The sequence below is a fragment of the Idiotropiscis lumnitzeri genome, chromosome 3 (assembly GCF_059441095.1).
Source record: "Idiotropiscis lumnitzeri isolate Australia: NSW breed Sydney's pygmy pipehorse chromosome 3, RoL_Ilum_1.0, whole genome shotgun sequence".
Lineage (NCBI taxonomy): Eukaryota > Metazoa > Chordata > Actinopteri > Syngnathiformes > Syngnathidae > Idiotropiscis > Idiotropiscis lumnitzeri.
In genome coordinates, this window is record NC_142393.1 from 23,919,464 (window position 1) to 23,945,462 (window position 25,999).

The 25,999-nt window shown below is 40.3% G+C and overlaps 3 protein-coding genes across 5 annotated transcripts in view; 1 reads left to right on the forward strand and 2 right to left on the reverse strand.

Annotated features, from left to right (window-relative positions):
- nckap5l (NCK-associated protein 5-like) overlaps nucleotides 1-3,311 on the forward strand; it is a 38,519-nt gene extending 35,208 nt beyond the window's left edge. For 2 of the 3 annotated variants that reach the window (XM_088289363.1, XM_088289365.1), the window contains exons 12-13: nucleotides 112-266; nucleotides 2,322-3,311. In XM_088289363.1, coding sequence (XP_088145489.1) covers nucleotides 112-266; nucleotides 2,322-2,582 — 416 coding nt within the window. In that variant the 3' untranslated portion in view covers nucleotides 2,583-3,311. The remainder of the gene's footprint in view (nucleotides 1-111; nucleotides 267-2,321) is intronic. The other variant, XM_088289366.1, reaches the window with a different exon arrangement.
- Nucleotides 3,312-3,590: 279 nt separating this feature from the next.
- On the reverse strand, nucleotides 3,591-10,576 carry tmbim6 (transmembrane BAX inhibitor motif containing 6). Its single transcript, XM_088289367.1, has 10 exons — nucleotides 10,392-10,576; nucleotides 8,636-8,709; nucleotides 8,458-8,566; nucleotides 7,756-7,876; nucleotides 7,617-7,665; nucleotides 5,550-5,647; nucleotides 5,238-5,317; nucleotides 4,599-4,699; nucleotides 4,429-4,504; nucleotides 3,591-4,341 (listed from the first exon to the last, which is right to left on the reverse strand). Exons 2-10 carry the CDS (start codon nucleotides 8,689-8,691, stop codon nucleotides 4,318-4,320), a joined length of 714 nt encoding a protein of 237 aa, XP_088145493.1. The 5' UTR covers nucleotides 8,692-8,709; nucleotides 10,392-10,576; the 3' UTR covers nucleotides 3,591-4,317.
- A 1,248-nt stretch (nucleotides 10,577-11,824) lies between these two features.
- On the reverse strand, nucleotides 11,825-23,980 carry ctdsp2 (CTD (carboxy-terminal domain, RNA polymerase II, polypeptide A) small phosphatase 2). Its single transcript, XM_088290688.1, has 7 exons — nucleotides 23,369-23,980; nucleotides 20,502-20,659; nucleotides 18,155-18,256; nucleotides 17,448-17,504; nucleotides 15,435-15,527; nucleotides 14,680-14,865; nucleotides 11,825-14,081 (listed from the first exon to the last, which is right to left on the reverse strand). The coding sequence occupies exons 1-7, from the start codon at nucleotides 23,427-23,429 to the stop codon at nucleotides 13,956-13,958; spliced, it is 783 nt and encodes a 260-aa protein (XP_088146814.1). The 5' UTR covers nucleotides 23,430-23,980; the 3' UTR covers nucleotides 11,825-13,955.
- Between the last annotated feature and the right edge of the window lie 2,019 nt (nucleotides 23,981-25,999).

The window sequence follows — 25,999 nt, forward strand, 5'->3', positions numbered from 1 at the left end:
AATATATTGTATAGCTGCAGGCTTAGTAGAATGCGGCAGTCACGCAACAAAATGGGATGCAGTGCACATTGTCAATCCAGAACGACAACATGTGTTTCCCGTGTCCTTCAGCAGACAAAGAGGCCCACGGCACACACATGTTCTCTCCTCGCTCCAAGACGTGGACTTTCCCCAACCTCAAGACTTCAGGAGGACCCGCAGACGTGTACCTGGCTGTGGAGGAGGAAGACGAGGAGGTGGTGTCCTTCGCCACGCCCTTCAGAGCAGTAGGCATTTTTCATCATCCTTATTCATATATATATGTGTGTATTTATCTATATTTATCTATATATATATCAGAAATCAAGAGAAATCAGAAATCCCTTTGTCATTGTACTCAAGTGTGCAACGAAATTAGAGAGCTCCCCTCTCCAGTGCAATACAACGATAATTCAATATATCTACTCAAAACCCAATATTGTATGTAGCGTGTTAAAAAAAATACAAAAATTAAAATACCAATTGGCCACTAAATCATATTACAAAAGTACTGCGATGATGTTTTTCTCAACCATGCAAAACGGTAAGTGTGATTACAGTCATTTTTATTAAACATGTGGTTTCTCCGAAATTGTTATTTCGATGCATAAACGTGCCACGTACTCTTGGAAAACTGCCAATCACATGTCAATCTTACTGTGACTTCACTTGCATTTTATGATTTTTTTTTTTAAAATATACCTTAATTATGCATACTTGTAGTACCAAAATATGACAAAAAAAGTTAACTTGACAATGTAGCGTACCAACCCACTATGGCGTGCGCTTGCAGTGCTAGCAGAATAAATGGACCAACATGGCGTGTAATTTACGCACGGTGCAGCATTGAATTTTAAACAATAACCCGAGGCTAATACACGCAGCATATACATTTTACCATCTTCCAATGCCGATGGGTCTCGTCTTCATCCATTGGCCAACAACTTCCTCTTCCTCCAACACTTCAAACACACAGATTTAAAATGTCGAATTCTGACTGGCTTTGTACACTTTCCATGTGGAGGCCCTAGTTGTTCTTAAAACGGTGTCAAATATATCAAATAGAAATCATTCTTTTCATTCTTTATATGTTGGATTCTGTTTAATTACTTTGATTTCATTTGGCGTATCTTGAAATGACTTCACACTCGATCTTTAATGTATTCATCGTTGGAGGAAGCCCTGTGCTTGTTATTCATCAACAAGCCAGTCCCATCTTAGGGTCAAGGGGACACAAGTGTGTTATTTAATGTCCAGGCAACTCTGTAATATGATTTCGTTGGCCGTTGCAGAAAATTTCACTTACAGATATTGTGTTTTCCGTCCGTCTATTTGAAATTCAAGCCAAACTGTTATTGATATTTTGTCTAATTCCACTAATAAACGTGTACTCTGTGCACAAGTTGAGTGGTAATTCAAAATCACCATTGATTTAATGCCAGCTGAATTTCCTCGCACTACTGTGCTTAAGTTGATGATTCAGCTTTCTTTTTCTTGGAAGTTGTACGGTTTTTTTTTTTTTTTGTTTTTTTTATTTCAGTCGTGGGCTCACTTTTTTTTAGACTTGCCAATCACATAAACGCAATCAGTACTTTGACGTGCAAAGGCTCAGGCGGATGCAACTGAGTTTTCCAAATTAAGCCCCTCTTTGATATTATTTTTGTTTGAGAGCGAGGTGGGAAGCAAGAGACGGGTACAGGCCCTCACATCTTACATCATCTGAAAACACAGAAGTACTTTCTCGCTGAGGAATAATTCATCAAAAGGATGTGAATAATTCAGATTGCAGTAACCCACTTCATGTGTTCCCGAACCGGTGTTACATAAGATCTCAGTCAATTGCGCATGTGCCGACTTCATCCACATATTAAAAGCACCACTATCACATCAACCCAATGACAGAAACCATCCATACTACGCAAAACCAATTTAACAACTCACTCGTGTCCCATGTGCCTCATCAGTTGCAGTTCACAATCATTATTTTCAGATTACATGACAAATAAAATACTGTATTTATGTGCGTATATAATGGGTGCTCTTGTGTGGTGCTGCCACCATCCACAAAAGCAATTTGCATTGATGTGTAAAAGTTTAGTTTGTTTTAAATGGAACTAAAAATTATACACTATGCTGAGTTGCACAAATTCTGTGAAACTACCTATAAATACTAGAGTAAATAAGTATATAATAAGTAAATAAGATTAGAGAAAAGTGGTTTTGGCATGACAGCAGGGAACTGTAGGTCAGTGCATGTGATGGTGTTTTCAAAAAGTCCTCCCTGATGTCTTGTTCCTCTTCAGGGCTTGAAAGCCAGTGGCCCGTCTTCCAGCCGTGCAGCGGAACCCGGTGGCCTACCTGTGCCGGCCCAGTCGGGATTAAGCCGCCGGGGGAAGACCCGCGCCCCGGGTGTTCCCGAAATGAGCCGGGAGGCCGGGCTGGAGCTGCTCAGGGAGCGACCGGAGGAGGCGCTCTCGCCTGGCCGGCCGCAGGTTCTAGAGACGCCAGAGTCGCTCAGTGACTCGCTCTACGACAGCCTGTCTTCGTGCGGCAGCCAAGGATGATGCTTGCTCGCTCGCACGTGCCGGCTTGAGAGTTGTAACTGTCATGAACCGGATCGTGAAGGAAACTCAAAGTGGGTCAGGTCTATGGCCGCCCTTGACCAGACTCCTCCTCCTCAGGATTTCCAAACAAAGTAAGCCGAACCCACCATGATGGAGCGCTGTGTACAGGACTGCAAACGCATGAGCGAGCGAGCTAACCAATAGCACAAACGGTGGTCAGTTAGTTAGTGTCATCATCATCATCATCATGGTTCTCAAGGTGCATCCAGGAGACATCATTTCACCAAATCATGTTCTTGAAGAAAAAAAATAGGTGGAGCTTCTTAAGTTAAAAATTAAAAAAAAGAATGTTCATCTATTCCACCCCCCCTTTTAAAATGGTCACAACTTCAATGTACAAATGATGTTATTGATTTGATAATTTTGCGACAATGGAAGTTTGTCAGAAAAATGTCTGTTTGAAAACCACAATGCATTTAAAGGTAATATATACCAGCAATAATAACAAAGAGAAATGGCTACGCTATTCAATGAATATTTCTATTATTTATTTATTTTAAATGTACGTCATTCTCATCTTTTTATAATCTTTCGGTGAAAATGCAAGTCTTCTGGCTTAGTTTAGGTTCCTATTTTCAATGTCCACATGTGTTGCTGTTCATCCTTTAGATGATAGCTCCCCTGTATGTACTGCCCTTTTTCAACTTTCTATTAAAAGCTTTTCATTTAGTACTTGGATCCAATCATTATGTCGCCATGTGTGCCAAGTTTGGAAGTCTTAAAAGGCAAAAAGCCGGTTAAACATGCTATTCAAATATTTACAACTGTCATATTTGCCTATCCAATCACAGCAAGGAAAGAACTCTCAATGGAACTGAAAATTATTGATGAAAAAAATGCTCTGGTTCTAAAGTTTGTTGGAAATTGCAAAAAGCTTTGTTCACACTACGCAATAAAAAAACAAACTGTTTGGTGGGTAAACATACTGCACCTCACTTGAATAATGCGTGCATTCAACACATTTATTGGGGCAAATGTATCAAACTTGTAGTTTACCTCTTACATGAACAAAATAAATTCTTCACAGTATACGCTCAAAAATGTAATGTTAACTTCACTTAATTTGGCAAACTATCTGGCATTTGTAGAATTTACAAGAGGAAAGAAAAAGCGGTCAAAAACTTGCACAAACGCCACCAGTTGGGATATAGAAAAGTCCAAGAGAATTCAAAGCTACTTTGAAGTACTTTGAAGTAATTTGGGAAGGGGAACCAGTGTCCAAATCGCACTTGGCTGAAGAAAACAATTAAATAAAATTAGAAAAGCCGGAAATGAAGCAATGCATGTAATCACACGACTTCAACTTAAACTATTACTCATGTGACTAGCAAAATGAAAGTCTTTCATTATGTCATTACTTGATGGTACAAATGAACAATATGAAACTTAACTGAAGCGCCTCTTAGGTTAGGCACTTCCCTACACAACAATGCCCTCTAGTGGCCAAGCATGTTGACTGCAGCGTTAGTCTCCTCCCGCTCCCTGGCACGACTAGCATTAGTTGACATGGACGGAAAAACAATCAACCCTTAGAAGTTAAACTGGAAAGAAAGATCAAATCATTTGCAATCAGATCGTAAGACCACAACAAGTTTGTTAAAGAAATTAAGTCAAAAGTAACAAGTGCGTGTCGCAAAATGGCCCGACTCTTTTTCGGTCGCACACGCAAACTTGTCTATTTCTTTTCCTTCTTCTTCTCCTGAAAGAACCGAAGAACAGAGAGAACATGAGCTCTTGGTAGACCCGCTACGCACTGTTATTCTGTTGACTTGTTTTACGAGCGTACCTTATCGTTGAGGGCGAGGATGACCATCAACTTCCGGAAGATGGTGATAAAGTCCAGGAACAAGTCCACACAGTGCCTGGACGGGGGTGACATGCACAATGTTTGCACATGTGCGCAGCGGAATGGCAGAATGGGGGGGGGGGGGGGGGGGTTGGCGTGCTCTGACTCACCAGACGTAGTCCTTGTCTCCATTCTCCGCCTTCTCGATGATGAGCTGAGTGTCGAACAGGACAAAGCCACTCATGATGAGCAGGCCCAGGTACATGTGAGCCTGCGAGAAGAAGCAAAGGAGATGTAGAAATCCGATTGGCCTCTCCAACTTGTGGACCAAGATAATTCCTGCATGTGGTTTCTGTGTTCGCAATCATTCCTTTCGCCTTAATCACTAGAATTTGGGGTGAGACAAGACCAACCAAAATGACGATCTGGCAAAATGCTCAACCCGATTTGATTGCCCACTTCAACCAGAGAATAATGCAACAAAAACTATGAAAATCTGAGAAATTGACTTTTTAGTGGGGGATAAATGGACCTTTTTGGGGGATGTTTTTCATTATGGTATCAGCTACAAAAAAAAAAAACGTGAAACAGTCTGCTTTGTTCTGCTACATGGGGGAACCCTTCTCTGATTGGGCGACACATTTGGGTTCAAAATATGCTCCAACAAGCTCATATGTGAAGTAGCTGCATCCAAATGACGATGCTGTTTGAAATGGCTGTAAAAACTCAAATTAAATGACGCAAAAGGAACATTACGGGCCATTGGGGTTAGTGTTCATGTTCGATATATGATGATGATTCCGACTGACCTTGAAGAGCATCACGGATCCGAAGAACATATTCATGAGCGACATCAGAAAGATGATGGACAGGCCAGACATCAGCGTGCCTGACCACAACAACAAGGACGAGATCACGCACATGCATGACAAAATCATGGCAGTCAAAGCAGTGGGCTCTTTACACATCATCACTCACGTAGGGAAAATTCAATTTGGAACAATTGCGTTATTACAAGTACAAAGCGCTTCTCAGAGGGACAAGCAAGTATTTCAAGCACTTCTATTTCGCCAAAATACTTTCAACCATGCCAAGTGTGTACAGGAAAGCGGCTCGGTTACCTCCGAGGAACAGGTAGCTCCTGCGCTTGGCATAGAGGGCGCTGAGAGTGAAGCAGATGAAAATCACCGAAGTTCCCATGAAGGCTGTGACGATGATGCTGAAAACAAAAAGGGGAAAAAAATGTAAGCGTTTTGCTGTGCACAATACAAACAAAAACCATCCAAAAATGCAACTGAATAAAAAGTAAAAAAAAAAAACAGCTGTGTAACTCGTACTATGACTGCTCCATCATTTTACGAACATTTTAACAAGCATGCATCAGAAAGGTAATGGTGGTTCAAGTCAGGTGAGTCTGCTGGCCAATCAAGTTCTGGTATTCCATGGCCACACAACCAGGCATTGAGTTTTGGCTTTGTGGGCAGGTGCCAAATCCGTGTGAAAAATGAAATCATTGTCTCCAAAAAGCTTGTCAGCAACAGGAAGCATGACAGCTGCATTGACTGTCCCCAAACCAGTACTGACTGAGAAAACTTCACACTTGACAGACTAAACTCTCAACTCCCTTAGACATGAGCAGACGCTGGGTTTTGTCTCGGCCTCTGCTGCAAATGTCTTCAGTTCCTGCTCGTTCTTTGGGCATTTTCCTCAGCAAGTGAAGCGCTTGCTCAATTGGATTCAGTTTTAACGACTCTTCCTTGGCTGTCATCCACCACACTCGTTTTCTGTGGTCTTCCGGGTCTTTTGGTGTTGCATTTACTTCTCTCTTTTTAAGAATATACCAAACAGTTAATTTGGCCACACCTAATGTTTTGCTCTCACTCTGATGGGTTTGTTTTGATTTTTCAGCCTTGATGACTTGCTTCCATGATAGTGACAGCTCTTCGGACTTTCCATTGAGAGATAACCTCACCAGATACCAAATGAATATACCACGCTTGAAATGAATTGTGTTGTCAAAGATGCATCACAATTATCTACCAAGTATTTTTGCTCAGTTTCAACCCATTTCAGAAATGTGACCCATGATTTCTTTGAAAATATCTGGAATATCACATGTTCTGGTCGTAAAGACCTCTCGGCATTTGCAGAACAAAATATGGACAACCCAGAACAGTTGGCAGTTGTTTTCTGAACCGCCGTCAAGTCAGTAGTCTTCCCCATTGTGTTAATTACCTGAAAAGATTGTCACATATGGAGCTTACGATAGGGAACTTTGTCGTGATATTCTAACTTTGTGTACTACTGGATTTCTTTCTTTCTGTCATATTCATCCAAATTGAAACAAAGGCTTAAAATATTTCATTTTGTGTGGAGTGAATTAAAATAACATTCCGGTAATTGCGCATGCAACACATTTGTAAACATGCCTAAAAAATGTGGCAAGAGACTTTCCTAAAAAGAGATCAGTGCTAACAGAAAAAGTGATTTTTTTTTTTTTATTTGGTGGCAGTATTTTGTGTAATTGCGATCACTATTTATGCACTTGCTTAGCGTGGTCAGGTTACTCTTCCGATTCCAATGTTCTTTGAAAGTCACTTTGAAGATGTACAAGTAAGCTTAGTGCAGTCATATTTAACAATTTGTCTGTATGCGTTTTCAAAACCCATTTATGAATTATATATTTTTTTAATTGTTCTTAAAGAAAAATATGCGAGAAGCATGGATTTCGGAACTTTGCTAACGCCTACATAATCATTCCATTTGGAGTGGCCGATATGGACTCAATATCATGATCCATTATTCTTACGTGCACATTTTGGAACGTCTAGCTGTGCTTGCGTGAGCTTCCTCCTGGTTCTCTAAAAACATGTCACCTCCACTCTGGAACATTCTAAGCCTCGGCTTGGGAACTGTAAGGCAGACGTGATAACCAACAGAGCACAGTGCTCCCTCACCATAATGATCAAAATATTTCAAATGAAAAAGTTGTTTTATGACAATATTTCTTTGTATCCATTTGATTTTCCCCCCCAGTTGCGGTCACAAGGACAGTAAACACTTTAGCCACCATTTTCTAAAAGGATCATGTGACATAGAGGCTCAAACATGACATAAAAGGCGACTTAATTAATGTTTGACCAAAGGGTAGCTGCTAGCACACATTACACAAGTGTTCCTTGGCTTACCTGGGGTTGACGGCGATGACAAAGTCCAGCGTGGGGCCAAGGCCCACACCTAGAGCGAGCAAGAGGAAAAACACCTTGGTTAGCCTCATCGAGCTATTAGGACCTGAAACACTCAAAAGAGTCCTTGCTGAGTGCACACCGTTGAGGAAGGAGAATCCCGCCAGGATGGCCAGCCTCTTCTTCTCCGTTTGGGCGTTGTGGGGCGTCATGGCCAGCCACACCATCAATCCCAGGGATGCCAGAGCAAAAAGCATGCCCCCCTGACAACACACAAGGCGTTACTTGTCGATTTGCGCCAAACTGGCTGGCATCTTCCGACAACTACAGAGAGTTTTGGTCAAAGCAAAGATCAGTGGAATGAATAAAGTGCGGTTCACGTTTAACAACTTAACAGATCTGAGAGACCATTTTCTGGTCAGAGGCCGGATTTCGGCAATTTTAAGTTAAACAAGGTCTCTAAATGATTAGTTGTGGGAGCTGGGCGTTAAAGCAATGCCAATATGTATCGGAATAGACACACGATGGAAAACATGTTCAATAGGTAAAAAAAAAATATAAAAATAGGTTCTTGATGAATCTCCCATGTGGCGTATCAGTACACAGACATAAAAATGAATGCATTGCAAATTTGGAATAAGGCTGTGTAACAGAAGGTTTAGAAAAACGTCAAGTGCTATGAATACTTTCCAGAAGCATTTCATCTTCAGACGTTGAACAAACGTTTCAATCTGCTACACTTAAGCTATCATTAATTTTTTGCACTCTCATCATCAGCCCGTGTGTATTATGCAAGACTGCAAGGCGGTTTATATTAGGCCAACCAAAGTATTGTTCGAACTACCTGGAAGAGGCGCAAGACGACATGCGTGTAGGCGCCAGCTGCAGCCAAGAACATGCACGCCGCCAGGCTGGAGTAGACATTCTTCAAGTGCACCTGGGTGGAATGAGATCTGCAAGAGCAAACAAATATGTTTGAGGAGCCTGACCCAGATGAGGAACGAGTCTGACATGCGCCATACATTTGGGAGAACTTGAAGAGAGCATCAAAGTTGATGTTGCGGTCAAACACGTTCATGGTGTAACGAGATGATATCTGGCAAAAGAGAAAGAAATTAGAGACTGTTCACAAGGCCATGGGCCGAGATAGTTCCTGAAAATGTCCACTAAAATCCTGCCGTAGTGATTTTAGATAAAGGAATTCGGTAAGGGAAAGATTGTGAATGCAGTAACTCCGTTCCACAAACATTTATCATGGAATAGAACCACAACACATAGAACCAACCAAGTCCTCACTTGATAACCGTTTGTCGCCACTCAGAGATATATTGGCTAATTGAGATTTTTGTATTACATGTAGCAAAAAAAATACTTTAAAAAAAAAAAAAGGGAAATGAAAAATGACAATTAAATATTCCATTACAATGGGTAACAGAAATTATTTTTATAATTACTCTGTTGATTTTATTTCCTGATTAATCGATGAATCAAATAAAATATTTTTTAACAGCCAGTTATTCAAATACAGAAAATTATTTGATATTGACAGTGTATAAAATGCACAAGCATAATTTGGTTACTGGTTTGGTGCGTAACAGCTATCAGAAAATCTGCCAAAATGTTGACATTTTTCCTAAGTAAACACAGATGGATGAAATTTTTTTATTTTGATTCAACACAGGTAATCTGTCTGCTTTCATGGAGGACATAAATTTGAAAAATTCTCTGCTGAAAGTCTGAAATTCTGAAGATTTGGAGTGTTTCAAGTTTACAATGGCTCTGACTGCCAAACCTAATAAATGTCTATTACAAACAGTACATAAAACACATTTTTGAATTGCTTGTTTTCAAATCAGAGGCAAACAAAAAATGTGATCACATTTACTTTAAAAGGGGAGTGTTGTACAATGTCCAATTGTAGTATTTTAGCTGGAAACAAAGTCAATACACAATTTGCCTTCATGGGCCACAAAATAATGCGGTGGGCCAGATCTAGCCACCAGGCCACGATTTCGACACCAGTGCTCTAAATCATCAAAACAGTCGTCAATTAATATATGAATATAATATAATATATGAATTGATTAATCGATTGCGCACCTTCCCATAAAAATGCACTCTAAAGACATTAGCAAAAAAAGGGGGTCGTCTACAACAAACACTGTAGCCAAGACTTCACTTCACCATTACCTAAAATAAATGATCCATCATGAAGTGCAGTCCGAAATAGAACATCGCAACCTAACACGTAAAGATGTGTTTTCAAACTGTCTGACATGAGTTATGTAAGTTAACTGTGCAATTATTTATCTTGATGTAAAATTGGCGGAAGTGGGAACACTCCGTGTCACGCACTACTTTGATAAACACAAACGTTACCTTTGTTGCTCGCTTGGCTTTGAAACGTGTGCTTTTAATCCACTTTGTCAATATGGATTCGTGTTCGTTAGCTGCACACAAGACACAACTAACGATATCAGCAAGCAGTGTTTTTTAGCCTTCCGGCTGACTAAATTAGCAAAACTAGCACGAACGTCGTTCACAACACTGGACTCGTTTCGAGTCAATTCAATGAACAAGACTGTGCATAAAAAAAGTATTTTTACGGTAACCAGTTTGCTAGTTTGTCGCCCGCAGTTTTAGATAGCCTGCCAAGCTAATGTCTGCTAGCGCGGCCACAAATTCGACATTTCGACAATTCACTCGAAAAACACAAACGGCAAGTCGTTCGCACAATATGTCAAGGTTATCCGACGACATGTTGTGTGTGTCTTTCACCTGGTCAGTGTTGCTGACGTCCCGAGTTCGCTTTGTCGGCCTTTCGTGGAATCTTTTCCTCGCTTCGTTTCGTTTTGATTCGCGTCAGGAGGAAAGCCAGGACGTGTCACACAAACACGCGCACGCGCACACAGTGCGGTGATGTCACCATGGAACGCCCAGAGACTTGACCACTACTTCCGGACTGTCAATTCTTTTTTTTTTTTCTTTTAAGGGGGGAGTTGCTCGGATCAACTCCAAATTTGAGCACTTAACCGAAATTCAATTTTGGATGCATGAACTATTTGTACTGCGTACAAACGTGACCACATATAAATTAAGGTTATTAACGTTGGGCGTAGGGGTAAAAATGCAAACATTTATGGACGCCAAAAATATCGCCAATTTAAAAAGAAATCCCCCGCCTGTGAGTGTTCAAGTGTTTGCCTTGGGCCACCTAAAATGGCCGCCGCCGCTGTTATAGTGACGTCACTATACTGCTTTTGCCACCCGGAAATCAGAATTACGGCAATGAGAGAAAAAAAGTAGAGCAGTTATCGAACCTCCTTTCATGTGGAATCTTGTCACGTGAGAAAAGTTGAAAGTGAGAATTCGATACGCATCGCTGTAACACAATACAAGCAGGAATAGGCCTACATATGTTAACAGATGCTTCTTACACAGCATTTGGTATACTTTATTACTATTAGGAATTTGGTTGATGTCAGTGGTTTGTAGAATGAACTGAACATTTAAATTTTGCTCAGTGCTGTATCACGATCAATAATATATTGAATTGTAAAATCATACTACATAATTACATTATTTATGAATCATCGGTGTCTGCATATACTGGCACATGAAACTTAATGTAATATTTTTTTCTTGTTTATTGCTTTTCTTTGAATAGATCCTCAATGCTGCATTTTGCTTGTAGCCTACTTTGGTGGTTATACAATATTATAAATACAAGTGCCTATTTGACTCAAATATACGCATTACTCAAATAATTTGAGTACTTGCAAAAAGCACTTTATAAGTTCCATCCATTATTTGATGTATTAATATTGCCATCTATCTTTTCTACAGTCACACTATAATGACATAGGCTCACCGCAAGAAAACTGGTCAGGCCGAAAACGCGTATGATTTAACTTACTGAAATCGAGAACTACTGTTATAATAGCATGTTGTTTGTGTCAAATAGCACTTAAATGACATACACGGTCATGGAACTGAGAAAGTAAGACATTTCTTTTCTTTCAGTGCTGTTGTTGCAGAAAATAGTTGCAATGTTTCTTTCAAAACCACCAAGGATTTGGGCTTACATTATTTAATGATATTCACATTCATTTGTGATTCTCAGGATTCACACAAAAAATATGGCTTTCTCTCCACAAAGAAGTTTGATGTCAACTCTTGAGTTTAAAACTTGTAGCACAAAAATACTCAAATTCGGGGAAAAATAGAACCAATTTTTATTTCATTTAAAAATTGGTAGCACCTTGTCTTTTATTGCTCTGGTCCGATATGGTAGACAAAAAATATTTCAAAAGACAAAGACAACTGGTGGCAATCATAACAAATACTTTGGATCATCACATCTGGTACATTTAGCGTTTTCTTTTTTTTAACTAGTTAACATGGACAAAAATAATTACATTAGGTGTTCAACATCACAGAAGGAAAAACCCAGGAAACTCACCCCAAAATGAAACATTATCAAATAATAAGACATAACTCATAGGAGTGAAATTTGAAGTTAATTTTGTTGTTCTCAAACTTTCGGCAAAATAAAACCTTTCCACACAAGGCCAGCCTTAAAGTTGGCAAATGGACAACAGTACAAAATATTGAGCATTACTGGACAATACAGTTTTTTGGCCAATAAATACAGAAAAAAAAACACTCACTGATGAAAAAGACAAAAAAAAATATTTTCAAGTGTTTTTCCGCTGCAAGTAGCACAGCCGCGTACGTGGCTTCAAACTTGCTCACGACAGTGTTTCCTCACTCATGCCCAGCATGACGCCTGTTCAAGTGTTGAGGCCAACAAATCTCTTTCAGGCACAACACCGTGATCGCTCCAAATTCAAAAAGGCACACTTGTCTGTCTCAATCAGCATTGCTAAGATGCATGTTTTTTTGAAAAGTCAGTCAAAAAGCTTGACTAAATGTGCTCGGCGAGTGTCAGCATATTCTTTATGATTTTGTTCTGCTTGCTCAACCTGAACTCGAGATATCGTCACCTTCTTAAAATAATGGCCTCAATTAGTTCCTCCAGAAAACATACAAAAAAAACTGCACCAAATACTGATTATATTTAATAATAACTTAATTTCAAGGGGAGAATTGAAAGATTTGTAGCCAGTTTTAGCAGAGGCAGACAGCTTCTTGATGAGTGAAAAAGGCTTTTTTTTTTTTTTTTTGTTAAAATGACTTGCGCCATCATTGTAAGAGGGTGACAATATGAAATCCAAACCATTCAATCAAAGACTGACGTGTAGAAAATATAAATCTTGAACATACTGCAGGTGAATTCAGATTTCTTTTCTTTTGGCCCAATGTGGCATCTATCCATTTTTTTGCAATTTTGTTTTGCAAATCCGACCCAGCCCGCTTTCGTCCGCGGATATAAATTGGATATGTAGTCCATGCGACTGCAGTCTGAACGCTCAGGTTGCACTCATCTGACCTATATGTCATCAAAAGGCAACAAACGTCACAAAAGCAGTGGCGCACGAAAGGGAAGATGAAATTATTTGATTAAGAAAATTTGCTCCAGTTGTACAACATCCTCGAAATTGCGCCAAATGCGTCAGGACTGAGATCTACACGAGCAAGGGGGCATATTTCCTAACAAAATCACACTGCGCCACACGACGTTGAGGTATGTGCGAATGCGTGTCACTTCACAGATGCATTCCGTTTACGTTACAATTTGCATTTGGTTTTGTAACGTGAACGACAAATGGATTGAAGGGAAAAAAAATAATCCCAATTGGGCATCATACCCTGGAGTGTGAATTTTGATTTAAAACACACTTTTGTTTCAATGCTTATTCATAAGGCCAACGCTTACTTCCACTGAAATGAAATATTGACAGAACTGGCTTGCATAGAGGAATGATCTAAAAATAGATTTCCATGTAAAACAACTTCACTACAACGAATCGTGTATAAAACCTGGTGGTGATTTCAAAAAGGCTTTTTTTCCCCCCATTTCCGTAAAAGGCACACTCAGTAGACGGATGTTCAACAGTCAAATTAGGGCATGTGAGCCTCTGTTTTGGCAACAGAACAATTACCCTATTTAAGTAGATATGAGCAACTGTGATTGTGCCGTCTCGAGGTGATTTTGACCATTTTGAATTGTGCTTGCCGCAAATGCAAGCATACAAAAGGCGTGAGAATGCCAAGCGTAATCTGAGGCACAAACTTGGATGCTTTACGGGTTTGGAATGTCCTGAAGCCCATGCTGTCATTGTTGACAAATTTGTGCAGCGGCTAAACCAACAACATGTGAAGGAAGATCTTGTGTTTCAATGCTTGATATGTGGAAGACAACCTAGAAAAAAAGTTTCCTTAATGTCCACGAAGCTGGTCTAGTTGGGTGTAAATGTTCTCCGCCTGGCTGAGTTCTTCAAACACGGGCAAAAGGTTGAGGAGTTCGGCATCATCAACGTCGTCAAACCACGACACCACGGGTACCTGAGGATCACGCACGCACACACACACTTTACTACAAGCGCTCTAACAACTCACATTCATACGCGGCAGTGCGGATGGGAAACATGTGGACATATTGGACCAAATTCACGTGGGATCGCAATTAATCATACATGTTTGAAATATGTCAAATCAATGCAACTAAGCACTGAAGCGCAGATGGGCCAGATGTTGGCCTGTGCTCATCTACAAAATGATCAACATTGGGTCGAACGGACCTTCAAGCAGAGCCATGCGTTGTACAGGAATTACACTGTTCATGAAAATAAAGCCAATTATGTATGGATCATCCTTGTTCGCTCACTAAACAGATTTTTTTTAGTATTTTGACCATTTTTCATTTTGTGCAAATAAATGCTCCAGTTTACAAAATTGTTATTTGGGAGTTATGTTGTGATTTCTAGTGATTTCTATTAGAAAAAAATTCCTCATACTGAAACTATCAATCAGAGAAAATCAAACATTTTGAATGTGTTGCTTAATTTGTTCCAACATATTGGTAACATCAGACGTTGTTGTTCATGAAACAAAAGCAGATTGCACAATGATAACAGGAAGCAGGTTTGAACGGTGAACTCACAGCATTATTGGGGTGAAAGATGTAGGATGCGGGAGAATTATCCAAGATGAGCGTCTTGTGAAGGTCTCGGCCCAGGCGGCTCAGATCTTTCACGTAGCAACCCTGGTGGAAGACGCATGACTCCCGGAAGAGGCGAGCCCGAAACACGCTGTACTGGTCCAGCAGGTCCGTCACAGGGTCGGCATACTGGTGGATAGTTGAGGAGAAAGAGAGGGAGCTCCAATGAGTAGCTATTAAAACAAAATGCTAAGCTCCCAAAGTAATAACATAATGACCAACATTAAAATGCCGTACTGTACAATGATCTTGTTCTAGTCCAGATTTTACTTTCCAAGTGTTATTATAGTTTTTACGTAACAATTTTACTTATTCATTGTTACTGTTTGTACAATATTTTTGTTATCCATTGCTCTTGCTTGCTTGTAAATACAACATGTGCTTAATTACGTTTGTATTGCGATGGCAGCGGGCGCCTTTGACGGGGTCAGTGAGTATCACTGGCCCGGCCCGGGGGGCTACCGCTGCAAACGCCTAGCTTTAGAACCACTGTATTCTATTTACAAGTTAAATGCAACTGGAGTGTACTTAACCAAGGTTTAAATAGTTCATTTATTTGTAAGTCAGTAAACTACAACAATATGCAATGTTTGAACATATTTGAGTCTTTTGCATACCACTGGAGAGATTTCCCGTTGCACACTTTGAAAATGACTAAAAGCTATTATTCGAGCAATACAGGAGATGTCCCGAAGTACCTTGGCCAAACTGGCAGTGAACAGCACGCACTCAAACAGCTCTCCCATTCGCTGCAGGAACTCATCCACGTATGGCCTCTTGAGCACGTACACCTGCCAACACACAGCGTTCACGTCAGTAATGGGAATAAAAGTTAAGTGACACCGTGTAGTATATTACGACCCTTATTTGACATTTGCTGTACATAAGTATGAAAAGACATTTTCAGTATAGGAAGGAGAGGTGCAACAACTAATCGATTTATCGGCAACTTCCCGATTACTGAATACTTTTGGAGACCTTGTTTACATCGAGTCCTCGGAATGTCAGCCTCTCATCAGTAAATATTCTTTGATTTCTGGAGATCTCTTTGTGTTTTTCAAGAGCAAAAATCTGCTTTGACTTTGGAAAAGATTGAACTATGTACATTTTTTGCATTAAGCAAATTGCCAAATATCATCATCAGTCTTTTTTAAAAAAAATTGACAGCCAATAAGCGAGCAATTTGAATTTCCAATTACGTAACTTGATAAGAGATGGGAAGTCTCTTCACCTTTTGTTTTTGTTTGAAATTAAAAGAAAGACAAGTGAAAGTGTAACATTTCAGTTATTTAGAAATTTGGTCAAACTGTTTACTGTAAAAAAACAAAAGGAAGCTACAGAATTGACTTGTTTAAGTTTTTATTTAACTTTTAAGAGATTCTGATGACCTTGGGAGCTCCTTGAACTTCTTGTTCAAAAACGTCTCGTCTGTGACATGAAAAAAATGCAAACCTGAGATTTAAAAACAAAACAAAACATATGCTTAAATACATTTCAACAAAGTTATGAGTTGGAGTTTGTATTTAGTATTTTTTTTTTACACCAATATTTTCTCTTTCTGAAAATGAATATCGGCTCCAAATATTGTTCTCCTTGACGATCGATTTGTATCTGTACTTGCACTGAATAAAACAAATCATTTTATTGCTATTCTGCACTGAGTATTTAAAATAATGTCCTGATTTTGAATAAATGGATAGAAATTAGTCTTTTTTTTTTTTTTTAATCAGAGTTTATCAAAAAAATACATGGTTTTCAATTAATCAATTGTCAAAATAATCGTTAGCCACAGACCTTGGAGGAAAAGCGTGAGATATGTAAACATGAGCTCTGCGTGCATATCAAGACTTCCTGATTTTCCTGACTTCCCTTTAGCAAGGATTACTCCGCTGCTTTGTTACTCAGCGGTTCTGGCAATACGTAAAACAACAATTTATGAGCATTTCATTATTTTTAATAACAAATGATGTTCGGGAAAATACATTGAGGTAAACATATTAAATTGGAAAGGTAATGGAGAAAAGTTGAAAGTTTGTTCAGTACCGGAACAAATTATATGTAGTCCATTACATAAAATATGTGTGTGGCATGCAACACAAAATGCAAAATATGCAGCGGAGTGTAATTTCCTTTTAGGAGATTAATAAACAGTATGTTGAATTTAATTCTTCCTTTCAGTACAGTGCTCGAGTGGTCAGCACATGCGCCTTTAAGTTACCGTACTTGTCCGCAGGCGTGAGTGTGAATGCTTGTCTGTCTATATGTGCCCTGCGAGTGGGTGGCTCCAGCACGGCCGTGACCCGAATGTGGAGAAGCGCGACAGAAAAGAGGTGGCTGGAGAGAAGAAACCCCAGGTTAGCCGCTAATGGCCACTTCCTGAAACAAGTAATCAAGCATAGGCCGTGCCAGTGTTAACCAGCCTATCCTGGATTACTTGAACCAGGCAGAGGCCCACTCAGATGCCTCGCCAGACATCGCAGGAATCAAGACGTTTCCACAAAATGCCGGGAAGCTTTTGTTCTTAATTGTCATCCACCGTTAACTTGTTGGCGTCACAGGAAAACATGAAATAACTTGAGTTCCCTTCTTGCTGTAAATCTTTGTTCAAAATCTGGCCAGCAGAGGTCTCCACCGCACAGGCGAGGTTCGTTCTGTTCACTGCAAACACATCAGCACTAAGCATACACTCACACAGCTGCACTGCTGCTTACCTGGTGTGTGGTCCCCTCGATCTCCACAGGCACGATGAAGTCCGCGTTGCTGATTGGCTGGAGTGGAAACAGAGAAGGGAGATGTTCGTTGAGCGCGTACGCGAGGGGTCCACGAGCGCGCATGCACACGTACGTGCACATGACGTTACATAAGCGCTCGCTTACATGCCGTACTGCTGCTGCTGCCGTAAATAACAGGACATTTCAATCCAGGCTGCATACACATACAGACATTTTAGAAACATTCTTTTGGATTTGAACAACTTGAAAGAATTTCATTGCAAAAAAAAATGCAGTATAAGCCATTACTCAAATAATGCAAAGACACTAAAGAAAAATTAAGTAACGGAAATGTTACAAAAACATGCTGAGGGTGTATTTAAATAAGGCACAATTTTCAGTTATCGTTTGGGGTCTGCAACGTAACCAATGCGGCGGAGGGGGGAATATGGGGCCACCATAACAGAACAAAACAGAAATGTGATTCCTTAGAATGACATTGAATATTAACTAAATCCATTGCAACATTGCACAGTTGGCCTGTGGGCACTACCGCAAAATGCCGTACTCCAAAATCAGGTTAGCTTCCCTGAACACTATATTGGCACGCTCGTTTGTGTGTGCTCTGTGACTGACTGGTGACGGGTCTGGTCAGTGTCTCAACTGGATTGAGGCCCAGAACGAACGAACAGTCGGTCGGTCCCCACCTTGAAGGAGCTGTGCACCAGTGTCTCGTCCAGATCGATGACCACGCAGATCTTCCCTCGGTCACGGGTGGTCACCTTGGGCAGGAGGCCAGCATCACACAACTGGCGACACACACAAACAGTTTTCAACGCTATTAGCACACATGCACATCTGCCATTTGACACCAGTATGCGTGTGATGTTGGGGGTTAGATATTCGTTCAATTGCATTTTAGTTCTATAGTTTGCGATTTGATATTGATTCAAATAAGTGGTCTCAAATTCAATTTATGTGGAGATTGAGTCTGGGTTGCATCAAGTATTCCACAAAAAAGGGGTTCAAGTGATCAAAAACATACACCTAATCTAATCTTTATGAACACAGTTCATCTTTTACTTCCACTTTGTGTGACTTAAGAATTACGTTTCGCCGAAAGCTGCCATGAGCCTGAACTAAGACAGTCAATAAGTGATTTATATATAAAAAAAAAAAAAAAAAAAAAAAGCAAGGGCAACAACACGGCAAAAAAAAATGTGCAGATACATTAAACTTTGATGTTAAGTAGAAGGCTGTAAAATTGCAACAAGTAGGCGGCAAATAGCCCCGGGCCACAAGTTTGAGACGCCTGATTTAAATGACCAGATGTTGATTCAGGAAGAAGTAGAATTACACAACTAGAGTACCCGTCGTTGACGTTTTTTTTTTTTTTTAATACATACTCTTTATATCAGCTCACAACTGTGAGCAAAAAAAACGATCAGATGTCTTTTTTTGCACAATAATTATCTTAGTGTAATAAAAAAATAAATTAAATAAAAATTAAAACAATGACTGTTCAGCATAAACTTAAAAAATTGAAGTTTGTGTAAATGTAAATATGTATTCTTGGAAATTTTGATGAAAACTAAAATATCTGCCTAGCACAGCATACTATAGACCTTTTTAATTTTTTGGTGGACTTTGGCCATACAGCGTGAATCAAATAACCAACCAACAGAAACATATTGGCGAACAGATGGTTTGTGTGTTTAGTTTCTAGGGATAAATTCGCGGCCAGGTCGATTTTCGGTCGTGATATCCGTCGGCTGATAATGGATTAATTTAAAACTGGATTAACTTCAGGGAACTATTTATTATTTACATTTTCAGTTTGTGAAGTTCACTTTCCCAGTGATGCTGCAGTCCATACTGGGAACTCTTTGAATTTAAAACTAAGGTAGAAAGACAGATAAAATTGAACGCTGATAAAAACTCCAATATACCTTTTCCACAAAAAAAACAAAATGACTGTTTGCCCACCACCCAAAAAAACAGAAAACAAAGAAAATGGTTGTTTTAAAGTGCTCTATGAATAAAGTTGAGTTGATAATAAAAAATAAAAAAAACAATAGAAAAGCATTTTGAATATTAGAAACCATTCTTGGACCGCGTGAATTGGGGGTCCACTGTAGTTGAGGAAATATGTTTATAATTTCCATCCTCCAAGAAAAAGAAAAGAAAAATGAAAAAACAAACTTAATGGAGTAGCCACTCGCAGTGTGGCCCGCAAACCGCCAGTTGCCCAAACCCGGTTTAGAGAGATAGTCAGATACTTAAATGGTTCCATGAGGGAAACTAGAATGTCACAGCAGCAATATTCACAATTACAACAATAAAAGCGCAACCGCCCACAGACATTTTTTATTACAAAAAGCAGCATATGAGGGGTCCCAAAGATTGTAAATAAATACATAACACGACTTAAACACTCGACAAATGCCAATCTGAAAAGCTGCTTACTAAGCATATGGTTAAAGGCATTTTAACAAAGTGATGGAGTTTGGATTATTTAAAATTTTGTCGCCAATATGTTCCCTTTTACTGTAAATTAATATCAGCTCTAAAAATCGGTTACCTGGCCCAGTGTCTACTAACAATCAGTATTGGCCTTGGGAAAAAAACTAAACATGCGTCTCCCGCAATTAGCCCCTCTCCAACATTAGCGCACTGGACTTGCAGATATTTATGGAAAAGCAGCAGCAACATACATGACATGGGAATCATTTCTCAGTCTCTGAGCTTTCTTGGTCCGCTGCCAGGCTGACATGAATTATATAACGTGCATGTTGAAGATTACAACACAACATTCTTTCTTCAGCTAAGCAATGAGCGAGCGCTCCATGTGACATAAGTTGGGGCCGCACAGCGAGCGGGTTCAATATCATCTCCGTTTTTTCTATGACATATTCCACCAGTTCAAGATCAGATTTGTAGAGGCATGATTTTGTACACGGCCCCTCGCATCGGATCTCATCAGGTTGTTCACGTATTTGCAGTCTGATTTGGATCCGACTGAAGCGAGTGTACGTGGAATGCAAACGGGGTTACCTTGACAACCGCCCCATTTTCCTGTGCCTCCAGCAAGGCCTGCTGGGAAGGCGGCAGCGGCGGTAGTTTGGGCCCATCCTGAGTTTGCAGACAGCAGAAGAGCGCTTTGAAGATGTTACAACTCCGAGGCTGCTTCAGGGCCGAGCGGCTCAGCTGGCCTGCCACGAGAAGGCACAACAGAGGAAAACATTGATTACATTCAAATGTCATTCCAGTAAACGTCACGTCGCCATCATTTCCTAAGAGCAAGTTTGACAAAACAAAAACTTCATAAACGTCACACACCTTCATTTTTCTTAATTCCTTTATTTTTTATTGTGTCCCTACATGGCATGTTCCTGACTAATGTTACGGACCAAATCAGTGGCTGAACCCTCATCAATTTATGTTTGACCATTTTCACACTTTCAATTTGAACTAATGTCAATTTTTATTCAACAAAGAGAAGTTTTTTTTATTAATTTATTTAAATCCACCCATCGATCTAATTACATGGATAACTAAAAAAAAAATATCAACACACTATTTGATTATTAAAATAATGGGTAGTTGCAGGCCCGGGTATATGTGTATGTAAATTATGCATTTCTTTTTAGAAAATGTAAAAATGCACAAAACACCAAATAAGGTCCAGTGTGCTTTTGGTCTCTTCATTTTTTCCAAGGCAGCATCGCTTCATAATACCTGACGTCACACAATAGTCACATCATCGTGTCTCTGTCATGATTATGCTTATATAATGTTGTACTAGAAATTGGAAAAAGAAAATGCAGGATTTCATGACAAATGTTCATATGTGCCGTTCTTTACACGTCTCCTGAGGTCCTCCATAGAATGCAACAATGTCAAAATATGAAGTTGTTAGATCAAGTGTTATTTCGCGCTCTTCATTTTTTTCTCGAGCAGAATGTTTACTGTACTTTTCTGCACATGCATGATGAGGTGCTTAATCTTATGAACCCTGCCAGGATTTTGGATCTCACCAGCACAATTTGTTAGTATGACAATGTTATGTAATTAAATTGATCTTGCTGTATTGTACAAATAAATACCGACATACATGAAAAACTTAGAATCCCAAATGGAGGGGTAAAGCTGAGATCACTCAACTTGACTTGATATAGCACTTTAAAAACAACCATTGAGCCATTAGAAGTGCTGTACATGAAGTAACAGCCAAACAATAAAGACAGTAAAAAATATAAATTATTAATAAAAAATGGAATGATTATTATCAATTAATAATTGACAGATTAACATGAATGGATTGGGTTTCAGTTCCTGGTTTGGTTTCTAATAGGTCCGAAAATCGCATTAAGTTTTAATCACTCTTTTCGAAAGTAAAAGCAATGTTTGCAAATGGCTGAATTTGATGAAACACAAATGGAATCAGTCTCCTCTCGTGGAGACGACAGAAATTGGAGTATATTTAATGCTGAGAGGCCAAAACTTAAGTTAAACAAGGTCTCTAAATAATTTGATTATCAAAATAGCTCATTAATTTGATGGTTAATTATTTAATTGTCGTTTATATTAAACTTTCAATTGAGGGTGAGCTTGTGACTTTAGCAAACAGGAGCTTCCGTGGTGTGTCAGTAGGCAGAATAACGCAGCCTGCATGAAATCTGCTTTAATGCCTCCGCTGCTGCTGTTGCTGCTGGAAATGGCCGGCACAGGTTATATAATCACGAAGGGCGGGAAAACCCACACTCACTTCACAGTACTACCGTCCATAGACAGAAAACATTCAGAGGCTGCCTGGTGGTCTGTCCGTCCGACCGTCAATTGGTCACACCTCTACAGGGTCTGGCTTTGAGTTTGTTTTTTTGTGAGGGACAAGCTGAAACTACACAACAACAACATTGGGCACCACATCCCGGTGACGTGGTGGGTTCCAGCAGATCGTCAAGCTTCCTAGAAAGAGGAACTGAAGATAAACGGGCCTAAAGTGTGCCAGTGTAGCTCGGAAAGTCGGAGTGTGTTCTTACTCGTCAGAATCAAGAAGTACAGCAGTGTTACACAACTCCATGATTTTAGAGACAAACAGCACTGATCCTCATTTGTTGATCCACACACCCGAACAAAAGCCCCTCAAGGACTCCTCTACCCACACACACAGGCAGATTTATTTCAATTCACGATTTGTGACTTGACCTCCTTATTGATCTCTTCACATAAAGCAACATAATTGCCACAGATTATTTGTATCTTTTATTTTTGGGCGTGTGCGGAGGTGGGGGGGTGCAGCATTCCGCTGTCAGCACGCCCCCACCACCCTCCATACACATTCTCCAGTGCAGCACCGAGATTATTTACGGTGCATGTTGGCGTTATGCAAACACACAAAAAGCAACTCACCATCCCCCTCAGAATGCGACTCAAACTGTCGAGCGGAGTTCGAAAAAGAGAGCAAAGCGAGCCCGTTGTTGTGCACTCATGTTTTTCCTGCAAGTGGGAAAACGAAGGGCTGCTGCCAAAAAAGCTGCAACCCGATACTCACAAATACGCGAGCAGCTTTTGTTTCTTAGTCATCAAACTCCAGCAGCGACAACCAAACAACAACAAAGACGTTTCCAATTTGAGACTTCAAGTTCCAAGTTCACTTTAAACGCGACACCAATTAAAACGGAGAACAAGCGTATTTTTCATTTTCTCCATTAAACGTTGAGTTGTATGTTTTTTGGACTAGATTTCTGTCACATCTGCTTGTGATGTTTTTTCGTTGTTGTTGTTTGTTTTTCTTTGTTTGTTAAAAGCAAAAGCGCCCAACTGTCAATCAAGCGCAAACGGATTCAATGTGGCGGGACAACAACAACCGAGAAGTAAACGCAAAGAAAGATGTTCTGCGCGGTCCAAAGTAATCTCACCTGTTTTGGGGGACACTTGGACGTCTTCTTTGTGCACTTGGGTGATAACAGAACTTTCCATCGGACAATCACGGAGCCCTCAAAATCCTCAAATCCTGTCCTCGGGCACTGACGGGCACCCCTCATTGGCCTCTATCTTCACGGTTCCGACCCAGCCGATGATTCGCCGAGCTCGCCTGTCACTGGTGTCTCTCTCGTCCCCGCCTGCTTCGCTTGTCTGCTGTCTTTCTGTGCTCCTGTCGGTCTTTCTTCCCCGACGCTTTTACTTCGTGGGTATTTTGTTTCGCATAAGAAATGGGGTGAACTCGGAACCGTTCTCCAGACACGGCCGCCAAGTAGTCACCTTTGCAGCAGCGGCGCCAGCGGCGGCGGCGTCAACATGGAGTAGAATCCAGCAGGCGCAAGCAAGCCGACCAGGAAAACAAGCGAGGAAATGGGGCAAGCCAGGTCGGTTTCAAGCCCCCCTTTACTACACATAAACAACATCGGCCGGACGAGCTCCGAGGGCCCCAAAAACACTCGTGCCTCGAAGGTACACTTTATGCCCATGAGCAAAAAGCCCACTCGAAGTCCAAATGACATAAATTCGACTTTTGTCAAATAGCCCATGCGTTGTTTTTCTACGGTTGGCACTCGGCGGGTGCCCTGAAACCGACCAACTTTTCTGATTGGGTGAGCCATGGCGAGGGGGCGTAGTCGAGGCATTCCTCCCAGGCCTGCACGCGTCACATTCCAGCTCGACGACGAGATGCTTTCGTTTGCTAACTTGATTATTACGTCCAAAAATAAACGAATAAACAAACGACGATCGATGCTCAGCCATCCACAATTCTATCAATCTAACACCCACCCTCCCGTCCTTCATTATCTATCTATCTATCTATCTATCTATCTATCTATCTATCTATCTATCTATCTATCTATCTATCTATCTATCTATCTATCTATCTATCTATCTATCTATCTATCTATCAATCTATCAAATGTAGAAACGTATTAAATATGAATATTCAGACTGTGATCTACTAATAATATCCATCCATTATCCGAGCATCTTTACCTCACGAGGGTCGCGGGCGTGCTGGAGCCCAACCCAGCCGTCTTCGGGCAAATAAAATAAATATACCGCGGTAGGAAAATATACTTTTACTTCCTCTTACTCCTTTTTCGATATCTGTTGAATTGATTATATGTAATTCTGGTTTTGCTCAGTTTTTTTCTTTATTTTTTGATGGTATTAATATATCTTTTCACAAATTACTGTATTGTACTGTACTTTTATTTGTACGCATGTTTGGAATAAATGGTTTAAAAAATAATTTAATGGATTTAATTAATTCTATCTATCCATCTACAGCAGCTATCCATCTACAGTATTTGCACTACAAATCAACCAGTGTTAAAAGTTTGGGGACAGTGTGAAAAACAGAATGTCTGTGTTGTGTCAACACCACTCAGGTAATAAAATAGCCAGTGTTGTCCAAAATTTAACACTGATATGTTGTTAAAATGGGGTGTCACCTGGAGTCAACCCTTATTGGTGTCTATTTGAAATTGAAACCACACTCGCATGCAAGTTGACTGGTTAGAGTTGAGAACATTTTCTTCAGCATCACTTTGCTCCCGCTTGCAAGACGGAATCATACTATAGATATTAAAAAATAGAGGGTCAAGTACCGATCCTTGCGGAACTCAACATGTAGCATTACAAAGCTCAGAAGTCGCAATACCATAAAATACATGGTGAATCATCTCTTGAGAGGTAAGAACTAAACCAAGATTGTGCTGAGCCTGAAATACCAACACGTTTGTTAGGGGATCTAATAGTATGTTATGATCAACGGTGTTAAAACAGCGCTAAGACAGAGTAATATTAGTATCGATGGGGTGTCGGAGACCATAGTTAGGAGAAGATCATTATTCACTTTGGCGAGGGCTGTCTCAGTAGAGTGGTCAGGGTTAAAACCTAAATGAAAAAGTTCTAATTGACTGTTAGCGACCATGTAATCATTAAGCTGTTTGTTGCGCAATGACTTTTTCACAAATATTCGCGATAAACGGAGGATTTGAAAATGGTCCATAATTATAGAGACTCTTTAAGTCGTGGTTTGGCGAATAGCTGTCTTAAAAGCGGCTGATACAGTGCCAGAGAGGAGTGATAAATCAATATTTAAGATGGAAGGTCCGAAGATCTTAAGTAATTCTTCAAGTTCACCAGGAAGCAGGTCGAGCATTTTTTTTTTTTCCAAATGAGAGATTTTTGTCAGACAGCCTTAATTCCCCTATTAACATCAGTAATGGTGGGATTCCCCCAAACAGTGAAATAAGAGACTGGCTGATGATGTGACCATGTTCTACTGCAAATTTGAAAAGGAAAATTACATCCATCCATCACTACCACCGGGTTACTGATGGTGTAGTGGTACACTCGCCCGAGTTGAGTGCGGGCAGCGTGGGTTCAGTTCCCACTCAGTGATGGTGTCTATGTCTACCCTGTGACTGGCTGGCGACCAGTTCAGGGTGTAGTGCGCCTTTTGCCCGTAGTCAGCTGGGATAGGCTCCAGCACCCTCCTGCGACCCTGTACAGGATAAGCGGCGTGGATAATGACATGACATGACATCACTACCACC